Source organism: Candoia aspera, chromosome 1 (assembly GCF_035149785.1).
Source record: "Candoia aspera isolate rCanAsp1 chromosome 1, rCanAsp1.hap2, whole genome shotgun sequence".
Classification (NCBI taxonomy): domain Eukaryota; kingdom Metazoa; phylum Chordata; class Lepidosauria; order Squamata; family Boidae; genus Candoia; species Candoia aspera.
Window position 1 is genome coordinate 251699430 of NC_086153.1, and position 16164 is coordinate 251715593.

At 40.6% G+C, this 16164-nt stretch overlaps 1 protein-coding gene and 1 long non-coding RNA gene across 2 annotated transcripts; both read right to left on the reverse strand.

Annotated features, from left to right (window-relative positions):
- Positions 1-200: 200 nt before the first annotated feature.
- Positions 201-1676, reverse strand: LOC134487603 (uncharacterized). Its single transcript, XR_010066872.1, has 2 exons — positions 696-1676; positions 201-616 (listed from the first exon to the last, which is right to left on the reverse strand). It is a non-coding gene; the product is annotated as an uncharacterized LOC134487603 (long non-coding RNA).
- Positions 1677-1687: 11 nt separating this feature from the next.
- On the reverse strand, positions 1688-11385 carry OLFML1 (olfactomedin like 1). The gene is made up of 3 exons (XM_063289500.1): positions 11120-11385; positions 6499-6790; positions 1688-2569 (listed from the first exon to the last, which is right to left on the reverse strand). Exons 1-3 carry the CDS (start codon positions 11243-11245, stop codon positions 1791-1793), a joined length of 1197 nt encoding a protein of 398 aa, XP_063145570.1. The 5' UTR covers positions 11246-11385; the 3' UTR covers positions 1688-1790.
- Positions 11386-16164: the final 4779 nt, after the last annotated feature.

A 16164-nucleotide genomic window follows, 5' to 3' on the forward strand; every position in this document is an offset into this window, starting at 1 on the left:
CAACTCAGCAGCAGTACAAGAGTGATCAGGATTTTATACAGAGTTCTAACCTAGTGAGAGCTTGAATATTTACACAGGATTCTCTCATTTATAGCACAGTATGAGGCTATCCAAAGAGAATCCCTGGGTCCAGCAGTATCAAATGTGTCAAATGGTACTTCCTTTTCTTTCTGTGTATACGGAACTTTCTTTTCTTCTGACTGACTTTGTTTTCAGTCCTACTAAAAATAGCACATTCCCATTCTATAAAGTATCTGCAGGACAACTTTGTGATTCTTCTAAGATGTTCAGTGATATTTTGGTTTAATTTTTGTTTCTTATGCAATTGTGAAAATTATTAATAGTAATCGTTGGCATGGATTAATATTATTCCACAGTATTCATGCATATAGACAGCAAAGAGGACAGTACATCTTAGGGTTCTCTCCACACACACACACACACACACACACACACTGGAGAAGGTGGGTTTACCAGGGAAAGAAGGCAAAGGGACAGAACCAAGCTTGGTCCCTATCTCACATTCTATATGTAGTTCCTGGCTTGGGGGACAGATCTTCCAACAATGGAAAAGAGAAGAAATGCAAGAAAGATGGAGAAGCACTGAACCATCTCCCTCAACATTACTTATTTTATTTATTTATTTATTTATTTATTTATCAAATTTGTGACCGCCCATCTCCCATCAGAGGGACTCTATACTTTTCTATACTTGTTGGGTCTCCAAGGTCTCGGGCATAACCTTCAAGTTTTACTTGAAAACAATTGGGCACAGAGAGAAGATCTTCTATTGGGAACGTATGCTCTTTCCTCGGAAGTGAGATTGACTCTTCAGTGCCTCACAATCTACTGACCACAAGGGGAAATGGGATGTACACAGAGAGCGAGGGATTTGTCCCTCACCTTGCCTGCTCTTTGCCTCGGAGTTTGCTAATCTTAGGTAGCTTCCTTTCTCTGCATGGTGTAGTGAGCTAGGTATGAGACTTTGCCTATCCCCACCATGTATTTCCTAAAATTTTAGGAAAAGGAAAAATCTTTTTCCAGTAAAGTTCTAAACTCACTTACTCACTTATCCTTGCTCAGGTTAGATTCCCTCTGTCAGGAATACTAATACAAACACACACATTATGCTACAACAAATATTCTCCCTGAGCAAAAGGAAAGCAAGGAAGAACTTTGGGACAATAAGTATGCGAGAGGAGGGAGAATGAAATCAGAAAAGAGAATTGGTTCAGTTGAAGTCCTCTGGGAAGAGGAGGAGACATTCTGGATGAAGATGAGAGAAAAATAAACAGAGAAGGAAACAGAGAAGTAAAGGATGCTTCAAAACCAAGCAGTGTATATTATACAATTGAATAAAAGTGCAGGTACTCCGTCTTTTGTTTTCTCCAGATTCCTAGAGCTGCAAAAGAGTGATGCTGCTCTGTCTTGTTTCTTTCCCACTCTTCATTTTTCTCTGAAGACACTCCCATTTTCCTGACCAATAAATGGCCACTCACCTCCTGAAGTGAAGTAATCCAAGGTGTTGCATTCAAAAGGCAACCCTTTTCTGTATGAAGTAAGTAGCTCTTTCTTGAACCCAGCAGCACCCCCAGATCTCAGGTAGGGCTGAGACAGCTTCTTAAAAGATATAATGAATTATCAACCACCCCATAAACTGTGGGAAGAAGGAGAGGGAGGAGGAGGAAGAGAAGGAGAAGGAGAAGGAGAAGGAGAAGGAGGAGAAATCTGTTAATGCCTGAAACCCACTGCAAATATTTAGGTTGGGGTGGAGGACAGTCTGTTCTATTTTAACGTTTTTGTCTTGTCAGGAGCTTGTAAATGACCTGGGAGCCATTGTCCCAGGCAAAGAGCTGCTTGTCCCTGTGATAATAATGAACCATAGCGTGACTTGACTGACGTTTGGGGAAACGAAGCAGTGGGTTTTCATATGGACTGATGACATCTAAGGTGTCATAAATACACTCTATTTGAGAGGCACCACCCCCTGGTGAATTGTATACAACATAGAGGGCACCACACATCATGAAAGCAGCTTCTGCATTCTGGCTTCTGCAGGATGTATCCCATGTATATTCCGCAGTCATAGTTTCATGGTTGATTTTAGTAATCACAAGCTTTCTAGCAGTATCTGGTTCTGCATGGATTGCCCATAATCCTAGTTCATCCACAGCTAAGTCTATTTTAGTAGAAGGGTGAAGTTCATAGACAGGTATCTCTCCAGCACCCGACAACAGCATCCGATCAGTGGCACTTCTGTTCTGAATATCAAACTTAATTATCTCATTTAAGGAGCCATATCGATGATAAAACAGAAAGCCATTATATATAGCATGGCCTGTTCCTTGCCAGGGAAATGGTAGTGCAACTCTGCGAGCCAGATGTTTCTTACCACTTTCAGCAAAAGACTGAATATTTGCAAATTCCATAACAATTTTATTCTTCGTTCCAGTTAAGAAGTAAATCTTTTGGTAATTCTTGCCAGGGTCTTTCAACCATGAGCCATTTGTGTCTCCAGACTTTTTGACTATTTTTAGTGATTTGAAGCCTGTAATCATGTAGTTGCAACCTTAAAAAAAAAAAAGGATAAACAGTAGGCCATCACCAATATAATACTCTGATGTAGTATCTCAATATCCCCTCTTGTCTGAGCAAACATAAATGAAGAAAGCATACATCGGTAGCCAACATTGTACAGTACAGTAGTTGCCATCATTCACCATTCTTCTTTTTTATTTTTGTAAAGAAAAACAGCTAACGTTATTTTACCTTCTGTTGCTGTTCCTAGTTGGGTTAGGACCCCTTCTCACAGAGGCCACTGGGGCTGAATGCCATGTAGGAAGAGCAGCTCCTGAGGTTGCAAAGTTGTTGGTGCCATCCTTATAAAATTTACATATTTTATAAGAAGCCATCAAATATTCATACCTGGGGGAGCCTGAATGTTCTTGTTTTTCTATTCCTTCTTTATCCTACTTGTCTTTTGAGCTGAGTCTTTTTAAGGCAGATAGCCTGAGAATAGAAACTTTCTTCTTTTTATTTATTAAGTTACTCAGTTACATCATGCATTAAATAAATAAAACGTCATTCATTAAATAAATATATTCACGCTCTCATCCTCCACAACATGGCTCATTTAGTACAGTAACCCTCCTGCCATCTTATTTTTGTTAAAAGAGTCATGAGTCAGAAAATTCTTCATGTTATGTTAGCATTCATATTGAAAAAATAAGATCATATAAGCACCCATATATTCAGGTTATGAAGCCCATCTTAGTATTATATTTTTGGAGTAGCAGGTTCTCAAAATTGGCATTTTTAAAATGGATCTGCTTCCTGATTTTTTTAAAAACACAAGATATCAGAAGCTGAATTTGAAACCTACTGCATTCAGAGTCATGCAACAGTCAGGTATAAATTCAGCTTTATACACTGTAAATGTATACTGTATATATCATACATAGCAAGCACATACATACATACACACACACTCACATACATTGGTTGTGAGAGATAATAGTAATCAGAGCCCCAAAAGATATTGCTCTGAATGCAGCTCAGAGTCAAGAAAAGTCCATGTAAAGAGCCCTCATCTCTAGCTTGACATTAGAGTTTCACTGAAAAAAAAAAATCCCCTTTTCCTATTATGAAAATAACGCATGCAATTTGATATGGACAGAAGGATTGCCAAAATCATGCCTGATTCCAGAACACAAGCATTTTTGTTAGAGCCATATTTTGTTTGGTTGATTACAGTATACTTATATTATGGTTTGTTCATACAGATAACTAGTTTGCCAAAGGCTATATGGATACAGAACAGGCTATTTAAAGTTAAAAATAAATAAATAAATATGGTCAGGACTCCGAGTAAACAAGCCCTTCAGGAAGGATGCTGTAGTGGAAAACATAAAACAACCTCTGACATACTACTTCAACCGTATTTAGAGGACTACTCCACATTAATTGAAAGGAGTGGAAATATTTATGTTCCATATAAGGAGAGCTATGTTGATGGATGCCAGTGGCTGGTGTTTAGGCTTACCCTTGAGACATGACTAACAGTATAAAACCTTCTTTGTAGTGGGTAATTTTAAAGCATACACAGGCCAAATGGAACTTTTCTGCTTAATTTCAAAACAGGACAAATGATACTTCTATCCACTGCAACCTTTTAAATGAGGCATCCTTGATTGAAAATTTAAACATTGGTGGTTCAAGATGCCTCTTGCACAATTCTTCAATCTATCAGTCTTGGGCTTGGAAACACAACAGGGGACTGTTCTGATCAGCCTGCAAGTTAAAGAAATTTTGTGCCTGCAAAATAACTCTCATCAGAAAGAACTGGATTAGCAGATTATAATCTGGATCACTAATATGCACTCAGGGAAAGGAGAGTGAGGGTTCCATCCCTGCAAAGTTCAAGGAAGCATGGTCCTGAAGACAGCTCTTCTTTGTGTTGGCCCCCAGTCTGTGGAACATGTCACCCTTGGAAATACATTTGGAACCCTCCCTTACAAAACTGTTAAGATAGTGCCATATCAACAGGTGTTTTTAGCTTGTTTTTTATTATAGGGTGACTGTACTGCTGTATTAATTTTGCTGGGGGAGGTCACGTTTGATATGTTTTTTCTTATAGTTTGGTTATTTGTATATGCTTTTAACCCTATTAGTATAAACTTCCAGAAGTCTTGGGAGCAATCCATAAATATACCTAAGATGTAAATAAAATAGATCAGCCCAGTTTTGGTCTACATCAATTTTGCATGTGTTCATCCATAAATCGGTTCTGTCCAGTTTCCTCATTTTTTTTTAAATGTAGAAAACACATTTGTGAATGTATGTCTCACAAAACAGATTTCTCATAATTGTTTGTCTAAAAATATGAAAATATTCTGAATATATTTTATTCTTGAATATTTTACAATGGCATATTATTACATTAGTAATTTTTGAGCCAAAGTGTTCATCGGTGACTCTGAAGAACTCCATTCCAGTCTGAACATTAATCAAAAGAAATAAACTAATTTAGATTGAAATTTTAGAGCATCCCTTTTATATTCATTGACCTAAACAGAAAACAAACTTCCTATATTGGCACCTCCTGCAAATCATATCATTCTTAACCTACATAGCAACAATTTTCATATATTAATATATGTATGTGTATGTACATATGTGATATACAGTGTGTGTGTGTGTGTGTATATATATATATATATATATAAAACATATGTACATTCACACACATATTCTCTCTCTCTCTCTCTCTGTCTCTCTCTCTGTCTCTCTCTCTGTCTCTGTCTCTGTCTCTGTCTCTGTCTCTATATGAGAGCCAGTTTGGTGTAGTGGTTAAGGCATCAGGCTAGAAACCAGAAGACTGAGTTCTAGTCCCACCTGAGGCAGGTAACATTGGGATAAAAGGGAAGAATATTGAGACTCTGCTGAAGGAAACAAGGAATTAATTCAAAGAACATGAAATTGCTAATGAGATTCTACTCTGGAGGCCCAAAGTATACTTTTACTACTCAGCTGACCTATAGACAAACTTCTGATTTAGTGAACATTTGGTTGCAAAGTAGAGAAACTTGAAATTTGTGTATGCCTTTAAAAGAGTTCTAATTTTAAAAAGAGCTATCAAAATAATATAGCAATTTTAAGTTCAATAGATAAAACTGCAATCTTAATTCATATCTGAGAATACGTTCATTAAATTATTAGTGTTTATATCTGAGCCAAAAGAATTGCATTGCTAGACTTGAATGGGCAGAACCTCAGTTTTTGGTTGCTTCAATGTTTAGAGAAGGTTGGGGATTCAGTATTATATTATTTCAAAGATGAAATTAGGGCTTCTTTGAAGAAACAAACTATGTACACAGTGCTTTTTGTTAGCAGTTGGAGTGCATTTATTATAAATATCCATTAATATTGGCCAGATAAAGTAATAGAGACATGTCTTGTCAGATGACATTACAAGCATTTTAAATTATGTACAAAGGCTGTATTGCATGTTTGTTAATTCAGCTCAAAGTACGTAAGATATTTTCAGGAAGGAAAAGTTTCCTTATGTATGTTTATTTTTATTATTTCCATGATATTGCTACCCTAGTTTATTGTTGCCAGATGTTTGGCAATTGTTTTTCTTGTTTATGACCTATTCTAATTTTTTAATTTTCCAGATTTAACTTAGCCATCAAGGAATGCTGGAATGAACATATTAGCATATTTAGTCTTGAACTCTCATGAGTGAAAGGGATGCATTAATGCATTAAAATAATTGCCTCTCTTCAGATAATTTTATGTGCCAATTTATGGAAAGTATAGTGTCGTACTAAGAGTGCCAAGAGTTTTTAAAACACTGCGTGAGACTGTTGCCCTTATTTTCTATGAGATTGATTTTAGGCATTTGCTAAGTATCATTCTTGCAATACAGTGTATGTGTCCGTCCAACTACGAAACTATAAGTATACATTTTAAATATTATGGGTAGACTGCTCTTACTTGCATTCAGCATGAGCTTGACTTTCTTTTTAGACTCTCGTTCTTCGGTTAACTGCTGCTCCAAAAGGTCTTCATCAATGTCCATGCATGGGCTGGGGGACTCCTTTGCAGATTCAAAGTAGTCAATCTCTCTCTGAGCTCTTTCCACTCTTGTTAGCAAATGGTTTACATCATTTTTTAGCTCATTCTTTAAAACACTGAGTCCTTCTAGACGTGACATCAGCTTCTTTGAAAATTCCCGGAATTCTTCCACATAATCTGCTATATCTTGATTGCATTTGTTCAGTCGGTTCTTTAGTTAGAACACAGAAAGAACCCGTGTAAGAATTGGGCCCAAGCTATATATTTGCTAGAGCTGTGGATGGTTCAAATATTATTTGAGAAAAGTGATTAGTACTTGCATGACGGTAGCATCTTTCTCCCTTTCATAAAAGGAGGCATATCTTTGTTCAGGCTTCAGCACGAACTTAAAATATGATACAGCTGCTTTAAGAATTCCATTAAAAATTGTGTCCATTGATGATCTGAAGCCTGAACAAAGGCATGTTTGCATTAATGAGGAGTTCAGGAATTGCCTGGCCTTTAACTGAGATTTCCTCAGATCAGGTTCATGTAATTTGATGAAAGGTTTCTCCCTCCCTCCAAGTCATTCATTTTGTCATCCACTCTCTCAGCCCCAAGTACTTCATTCAGAGCAAACTGACAATACATTGGGGGGGAACCCAGGGATCTTAATGCTTGTTTTAGACAGGGAGTTCAGTACAGTGTTGGCTCAAGGCTGAGTGTTCCTGAATGTGCCTGTGTGGCACTGAGATTTGCAAACATGAATTTCTCTTATTTACTGTATATAAAACAGATACTTAAGTACACGATTTTGAAGTGGATGCTCAATTAAAATAAGCCCTCCTTTTCAAATTCCCATCTTGGGGTTTGAAGAAAATTGGGCAACAGCTGCCTGCAGAATTTCAACAACAGCATAATAATCTCTTTCAGGAGGTTGTAAAAACAGGAGTTGTGCTGGCAAGAGATAGCAGTGGGGCCCCTGCTGATCCAGATGCCGCACAGCTGGAAAGGGAGGGAGCTAAAAAAAGAGACATCTGAGAACCCTTTTGGGGAGTGATGGCTTTGGAAGTCTCAAGACAATTTGAAAAAATAAACAATTTCTCTGTTGAAAATGGGAGTACAGAGATTGAAACTATGCAAGCATCTATTTATAAGTCAAAATAGATACTGCCCGCAAGTATTTGTATGGCTGTGAATTCATGGAAGAAGGGGTTATGAGAACATTGACTGTTCTCTCACACAGCCTATAATTCAATCTTTCCCAGGCTAATATATTTCATATGTGTAGGATTACAAATTCTATCACCCCCAAAGGTATGGACACTAGGAAGGCTAATCTACAAAAGAGAGTGATTTTGCACATTTGATTTCAGCAGAAAATACCTGGTCAAGTGCAAGCTCCCCAGCAGTGCTTTGGATTGGCTCAAATGAAACTAGGAAATTGGTTAATTAATCAAGATATGTTTGCTTCCTGAGTCTTCAGCCCCATTTCCTTTAAATTATTTATCCCTTATCATCTACAGTGATATTTCATTTTTTCATCTACAGCTATTAGTCTGTTGAATTAGAGCTGGAAAGAGGGCCAAAGGGAGGAATGCAGAGGAATCTCTATTTCTTCCAGTACAACAGAATATTAGAATGTAATTTCCCACGCTGAGCTCCATCCCAAAGGTTCATTTGAAAAGGACAGGTTATCCTGCCTTCTCAAATTTTAGCAGAAAAGGGGCCATCCTAACATGGGGTGTGGGGAGGCTATTCCAGAGCAAGGGGGCTGCAACAAAAACTGTTTGCTTCTGAATACCCTCCCCACTAACATCTCAAGAGTGGAGACTCCCAACCTAGCTTCTTGGCCAGGGCAAAGAGCCTGGCAGATTCTACCAGAATTAGATAGTCCTGAAAGTAGCCAGGACACAAGCCACAAAGGGCTATATAGGTGTTAACCAAGCACCTTGAATTGGACTTGGAAGCCAAATGACAACCAGTGCAGCTCCTGCATTATTGGTGCTGTTCTGCAATACCAGAGCTGACAGTGGCAAGTAGACAGCTTTATATTTTATAATAGCTGTAGCTTTTGAATTGTCTTCAAGGGCAGTTCCATGTAGAGCAAATTGCAGTGATGCAGCTGCAAGATGATACAAGCATGGATAACTGTTACCAGAACCTCCTAATCCAGAAAACGTTGCAATCGATAGACTAGATAAATCTGGACAAAGGCTTTCCTTGCTACAGGTTTCATTTGTTGTTCCAGCAATATCTGCTCCTTCAGGGGTAGGGCCACCCCACCCAGAGTTAAAGATGGCACAATTATGGAACCAGAGGGTTTCTGAATAAACAGCATCTCCATCTGGCTGAGATTCATCCTATGCGTGTTGTATCTTGTTTGGTCCCTCACAGTCTCCGGGCACTGGATCAGGACTTCCACCATATCACCATATCTCCTGCTTGGCCTTGGGTAGAGATGTACAACTCAGTACCATTGGAATACTGATGATACCTCACCCCTAATTGGAGGATGTTCTCACCCAGCGGTTTCATGTAAATACTTGTAGAAGGAGAGGGCTGAGCCCTGAGCCACTCTATATTGGAGTGCCCAAGGACCTAACCTTTTCCCCCACTAGCACCAGTTGAAACCATCCAATTCAGAAAAGAGTAGAACCAGTGTAGAATAGTGGTCCTGCTGCCAACCCTTGCAGATGGTTCCAAAGGATACCATGATGGGTGGAATTAAGACTGCTGAAAAATCAAGCAGTACTAGGAGGGCTGAACTCACCCTAATGAAGAAAAGCTTCAGGTCATCCATTCAAACAACCAATCCTCTGTCTGGGCCTGAACCCCATCTGGAAGGGATCCAGAAAATTGCTTCATCCAGGGCCCTCTGTTACTGCTTTTCCATTATTATTTCAACAATCTTCCCCAGAAAGAGAAGATCTTAGATAAGTTGATAGTTGCTCCAGTTGGCTGACTCAAAGGATGGCCTCTTGAGGCATTAACTTTTTTCTGGCATGAAAATAACATTGTATGTCAGACTAACATTTTGTGTCAGGCAGCTGTGAAAGTTTCAGACACAGTGCCATGAAAAAAGGTGGATTTTTCTCCCTCTGTTCAACACCAACCATACACACTAGATGATCTTGCTTCATGAAATGACCGCATAGTCCCAGTTAACTATTCACAGAGCACTGGTCTCCCAGTAACAGAAAAGACATGGGGAAAAAAGAACAACTGTCTCAGTAGTAGTTACAGTGCAGTCTTTTGGGTTTTGGCTTGGAAACAACTCCACTGGTTTCAATGAAGTTTACTCCAAACAGAGGAGACATAAGATTGCACACTTACCTGGGATAAGAGCTGCTGAATACAAGGGCACATAGTTTAGAAGCACCCATAAATAATTGCTCTATTTATCCATATATGACATAATATAAAGATGTGCAAACCCTGACACCCTGGATGTTGCTAATTCACAGCATCCCCATTTAAGTGTGTCTGATAGCGAGGAATCCTGTAGCCCAGGAATCTCTTGAGAGCAGATTTCCCACCTTGACATAATAAAATACGTTCAAAACATTGCTATTCTAGTAGTCATGTAAAATTGACAATTATAATGAAAGTATTATTTTATGTTCAATAATTTGGTAGATTCATAGAACTATGTTAAGAAATCCCTGGAATTTATATTCCATAAAAAAAAATGTAGACATTTGAATGTTAGATAGAACTTAGGTAGAACCTCCAGATGAGTGAAAATAGAGGTTTAGAATATAGGTCCTGTTTGAGGAGCACCAGGGACGCGGTGGCGCTGCGGGTTAAACCGCTGAGCTGTCGATCGGAAGGTCGGCGGTTCGAAACCGCGCGGCGGGGTGAGCTCCCGTTGCTCGTCCCAGCTCCTGCACACCAAGCAGTTCGAAAACATGCAAATGTGAGTAGATTAATTGGTACCGCTTCGGCGGGAAGGTAACGGCGTTCCGTGAGTCATGCTGGCCACATGACCTGGAAGTGTCTATGACAACGCCGGCTCCAAGGCTTTGAAACAGAGATGAGCACCGCCCCCTAGAGTCGGACACGACTGGACTTTACGTCAAGGGAAACCTTTACCTTTACCTTTACCTTGAGGAGCACCTGGAATATTTGTGGTATTTAATCTGCATGTAGATGGTCAGATGGATCAGCTCCTAAAGATTAAGAATATACCTACTCCTATACTGTTCTTCCACTTGGCCATCATTAGTAAGTATACAAGATATAATCTAGCCAACGTTAGATTAAGCATGCACTCTCTCCCATGAACTTCAAATGAAACTAAAAATAGCTAGACTTTGGATTTTACCCAGTGCAGATGTGCACATTTTACATGGTAATAAATTCAATAGGAGCAGCAGTCATCCTAGCTTTCTTTCATAAACCGCACTCTACTCAGCTGTTTCTCAAACTTTAAACTCTGCATAAAAAGCTACTTGATTTTAAATGAAAGCAGTTGATTTCCCCAAAACTGATGGAACATAAGTTCCCCACAAAGAAAACAATTGATCATATATATTTGGACTGCACAGATAGCACCTACCTCCATTGAGATAATTCGGCGATCTATATAATGCACCAGTTCAAGATCTTGCATGACATATTGTGCTTCTATTCTGAAGCATGTAAAAAATGAAACAAGCAAGAATCCAAGCTGTGTTGCTGCCATTGTTTCATTAAATCTTCAAAAATAATTGAAAGACAACACTCCAAAGCTAACAACCATAGTAATATCTATCTAGCACAGTGATGTGTATGTGCACACATAAAGAGACAATCTGCATGCAAAGTCTGAATTATTTAAAATGGCTGTTTAGGCTCCTACAGTTTCTCATTAACATTATAAAGTTGTGCAAAATTCTCAGCAAGAGGTTTGTTTCTGGAAGCCAATGGAGTGCTTTCCAGCACATGATCTTTTGATTGGATCCAGATGTTTAGAACTGTGCTGTACAACTCATGTAGATTAATAACATCCAGCAAAAGCAGTGATTCTCCCTTCTTTCCTTCTAGTAATCTTCATCGGCATAGAATGCTGATAAAGTTCAGGCCAAAGAACCTGCAATGTCGGAAGCAATCTGGCAAAACAATCCATTTTTAAAAAGTATGTTATATGCTGTATTTGCAAAACATTGATTAGCTAAGCAACAGGGACTGTGTGATACAAACTAATTTTCCCAACGTGGTATAAACTGGTGTAAGAAATCCCCTTCCTTCATCATGGGTGAAGAATGCATTGATGATTTGGGTAGATATATTTGGGAGAGACTGATTCCATAGGTACTGCCTTATTCACTCTATTTCCAGCAGTTTTGACTGATGCATAATCTCTATTCATAAGATTATGCAAGAGCTGTACATGAACAAGTTTTCCTTATACTATCTGTACAAAGTAGCACAGGAGCAAGGCTTCTTGAGGGTTGGTTTTTTTTCCCTTCCTATTTATGGAGTGGGCAACCTTTGGGGTCCAGTGACTACATTTGCCTTTAAAAAAAATGGTGTGGTTGTTTTCACAGAATGGCTGTGTTGCCAAATTTGAAGAACACTGATCTAATCCAGCTAGGCCAATCTGCACAGCTAGTGTCCTAACTGCCAGGAAACACGCTGAGACAAGGAACTGGTCTCTAATGTTTTATTGCTAGTACATAACAGAAATCCTAACAAACTGAAGAAGCGTGGGAAAAACCCAGACATATAAACGCCAAAGGCTAAGGCGGGCCCGATCTGCGTCTCTTTGAATGGCCACCTAATTCCTCATTGCTACGCATGCGCTTAACAGTCTGGATGGGAGCCCCCTGCTCGCCATCCTCACTCATGACAGCTAGGCCATGTCAAAATTCCCCACAAGTGCAAGTCCACAGTTACAAATGTAGCAGGAACACATCTCACCTTTCTACTGAGAAGGCAATACTTTCATCTGGAAGACCTCTGTTTTAATTTTATCTTTTTGCTCATGGACTCACTTCCTCTTTTTCTTTTTTTTTCTTTTTCTTTGTTTTTAACCTAGTGGTTGATGCATTTGTTCTTGTCCTTTAAGTAGGCTTCAGAGCACAGGGGGTGGAGTAGACCACTGGCGCTGCAATAGGTGCTTTAAAAAATACTACGTATATCTCACCTTTTCCTCAAAGTTTGTCCATGCTTTCATTTTCCCCTATATTTTATAGAACTTTTGCCCGATTTCTCACAAATGTTGTATTTCTAGTGTAACCAGTTACAAAACAGCCATTTAAGAGAAATCAAATCCTTGAGCTCCTGCAATAAAGTCAGGATATAAATCTAGTAAGTAAAGAAATATTATTCAACCATCTCACGTTTAATCAACTACAGTAATGTAAATCTACAAGTAACTATCACAGGAGTACATGACCATCTCTATCCATGTGTGTGTGTGTGTTCATATTATTGAATTATTCCTCTCCTTTCTGACAAAGAAGGTGCTTGGGGTGGGTAAGAGTAATGAGTAAAATGTACAGCAAATTAAATATACCATCTCAGATATTGTAGAGGTGTAGTGGTGCCAATGTTAGACTAGGACTAGGAAGATGCAGATTTAAATCCACCCTCAGCCACAGGAGCTCATTAGATATTTGGTTCAATCTCTGCTAGCCCAAACTACGTCATAGCGTGGTTGCTGTGGGGAAAATGTGGGTACGTGCTACCATGTTCAAAATGCAAAATATGCAAGAAACAAACATTTAAACTTCATTTAAAGCCTATGTCTAAAATAAATATCATTCATATCAACTCACATGTTAAAGGCCTGCCTGAATAAAAGATGCTTTCAGTTCAAAACTGAGTCAGAGAGAAGAGTCAGTGTGATTTCCTGAAGGGATATGGAGCTGTAACTCTATATATGTCATTATGATGGGTGCTTTATTCTTGGCAGCTACATATTTTAATGTTTGTATTATTTTAATTGTTTTTATTTTTTAAATTTTGTTTGCTGCCCAGAGTCACTCAGTGAGATGGGAGGCCATACAAATTAATTAAATAATAAATAAATATGACCTTTCTGTTCTTGTACAGTAATTGTACAGGACTGATGGACCTGGCAGGGTTTCAGAGGGAGCTGGGGGTTATACCCAGTGATCTGCTGCATGGTCCAGTGGAGGCCCTGGCTGCTGCTTGGAATAGAGAGGTGGCTGGGGCCTTGGACAGGATTGCGCCTGTGCGGCCTCTCTAGTCCCATCGAACCCAGCACTCCCCGTGGTTTACGGAGGAGTTGAGGGTTCTGAAGAGGGTTAAGAGACGCCTAGAGCGCTGCTGGAGGAATACAAAGACTGAATTCGACCGAACACAGGTAAGAGCCGCTATTAAGGCCTACCTTGTGGCGATAAAAGAGGCAAAATGTCAATACTTCTCTGCTCTTATTGCATCCGCAGAATGCTGCCCGACGGCCCTGTTTAAGATCACTCAATCCCTTTTGGGGAAGGTGGGTTTGGTGACCCACCTACAGGGCCGTGTAGAGAATTTGCCGAGCATCTGCAGGACAAAATCGCTTGGATCTGCTCCAAGTTAGACTCCAGGCGTGAGACTTGGTCTGGAGAGATACCAGGGGAACGGGCTTACCCAGTTATCTGGGAGCAGTTTGATCCTGTTGGACATGAGGAAGTAGACAGGATCCTACGGACAGTAAATGCCACCACATGCCATCTAGACCCTTCCCCTCCTGGCTAGTTAAAGCAGCCCGGGAGGTGACATGTGGTTGGGTCCATGCAATGGTTAATACATCCCTGGGAGAGGGGGTGTTCCCGGCTACCTTTAAAGAGGCATTGGTGTACCTGCTCCTCAAGAAGCCATTGCTGGACCCTACTGTTCTGGACAATTTTTGTCCAGTCTCCTACCTTCCCTTTTTGGGGAAGGTGGTTGACAAAATGGTGGCTTTGCAGTTCCAGAGGGTCCTGGAGGAAACAGATTATCTAGACCCCTTTCAGTCAGGTTTCAGGCCCGGTTATGGGACAGAAACGGCATTGGTTGCACTTATGGATGAACTCTGGCGGTAGCAGGATGGTGGCAGTGCATCCATCCTCACTCTCCTTGATCTCTCAGTGGCTTTTGATACCACTGACCATGGTATCCTTTTGGGGTGGCTCAGGGAGTTGAGGGTGGGTGGCGTAGTCTTATGCTGGTTCACCTCCTTCCTCCAGGGCTGATCCCAGTCAGTGTTAATAGGGGAGGAGAGATCGGCCCCATGGCCCCTTCTTTGTGAGGTGCCGCAGGGATCAGTACTCTCCCCTCTCCTTTTCAACATCTACATGAAACCTATGGGAGAGATCATCCATCACCACAGGATGAGGTATTATCAGTATGCTGATGATACTCAATTGTATATCTCCATCCTGGGTGAAGTAAGTGATGCCGTGACCACCCTCTCTGAGTGTCTGGGGGCTGTGGGGGCTTGGATGGGGAACAACAGGCTTCAACTGAACCCCGGTAAGACAGAGTGGCTGTGGGTTAATGGTTCTTCTGTATCTGGGACATTTACATCTCTGGTTCTGGATGGGGTTGCACTGTCTCAGACAGAGCCGGTGCGTAACTTGGGGGTCCTCCTGGACTCATGGCTCCTGCTTGAAGAGCAGGTGGCAGCTGTGGCCAGGAGAGCCTTCACACAGCTACATGCTGTGCACCAGTTACGCCCTTTCCTGAATTGGAAAGCCCTTCGAACAGTCACTCATACCCTTGTTATCTCTCATACAGACTATTGCAATGTGCTCTACATGGGGCTACCCTTGGAAAGTATACGGAAGCTTCAGTGGTCCAGAATACAGCCACGCGAGCTGTTTTTGGTGCCCCCAGAAGGGCACATGTAACACCGCTGCTGAGCGAGCTGCATTGGATACCAGTTTGCTTCCGGGTCCAATCCAAGGTGTTGGTTATCACCTTTAAAGCCCTACATAGCATGGGGCCAGGTTACCTGAGGGACTGCCTCTTCCCTATTACTTCAGCCCGTCCCACCCAATCAGGCAGAGAGGGCATGCCACAGACCCCATCTGTAAGAGAATTCCATCTGGCGGGGTCCAGGAAGCAGGCCTTCTCTGCAGTAGCTCCTGCCATGTGGAAAATGCTGCCCCCGGAGGTGAGATTGGCCCCATCGCTCCTGGCCTTTCGGCGGAGTTTGAAGACCTGGTTCTGCTGCCTTGTTTGGGGTGGAGAGGGGAATAGATCTACATGGGGATGGTTGCTATAGATCACTCCTCCCACACTTGGACTGTTTTAGATTCTTTTGCCACTTGGACTGTTTTATTTTATTTATTTATTTATTTATCTAATTTATCCCCGCCCATCTCCTCCCGTCGGAGGCCTCTGGGCGGTTTACAACAATCGATTAAAACCATCACAATAATACAAAAAGTAAAATACAGTAAAAATACTATAATACAAATAAAAAATAAAGAATAAAAAATCCAAGCAGTGAAGCATTGGTTTCGGGATGATTCAAATCCTTCTTCTTTTTCCCAAACGTTTATTCTTTTTTCTTCATGCCATTTGGAGATAGCAGCAATGGGCTTGCTTTCTCTGACAGGAAGTAGAGCTCAGGCAGTAATGTGAGCGGTGGGGAGCGGCTGTAAATATTCAGGCTGTAAATTCGCT

Coding starts and splice junctions, on each gene's coding strand:
- OLFML1 (XM_063289500.1), bottom strand. CDS start 11,245: ATGGCAGCAACACAGCTTGGATTCTTGCTTGTTTCATTTTTTACATGC. Junction 6,791..11,119: donor GCCGAATTATCTCAATGGAG/GTAGGTGCTATC, acceptor TTCTAACTAAAG/AACCGACTGAACAAATGCAA. Junction 2,570..6,498: donor CAAGCTCATGCTGAATGCAA/GTAAGAGCAGTC, acceptor TTTTTTTTTAAG/GTTGCAACTACATGATTACA.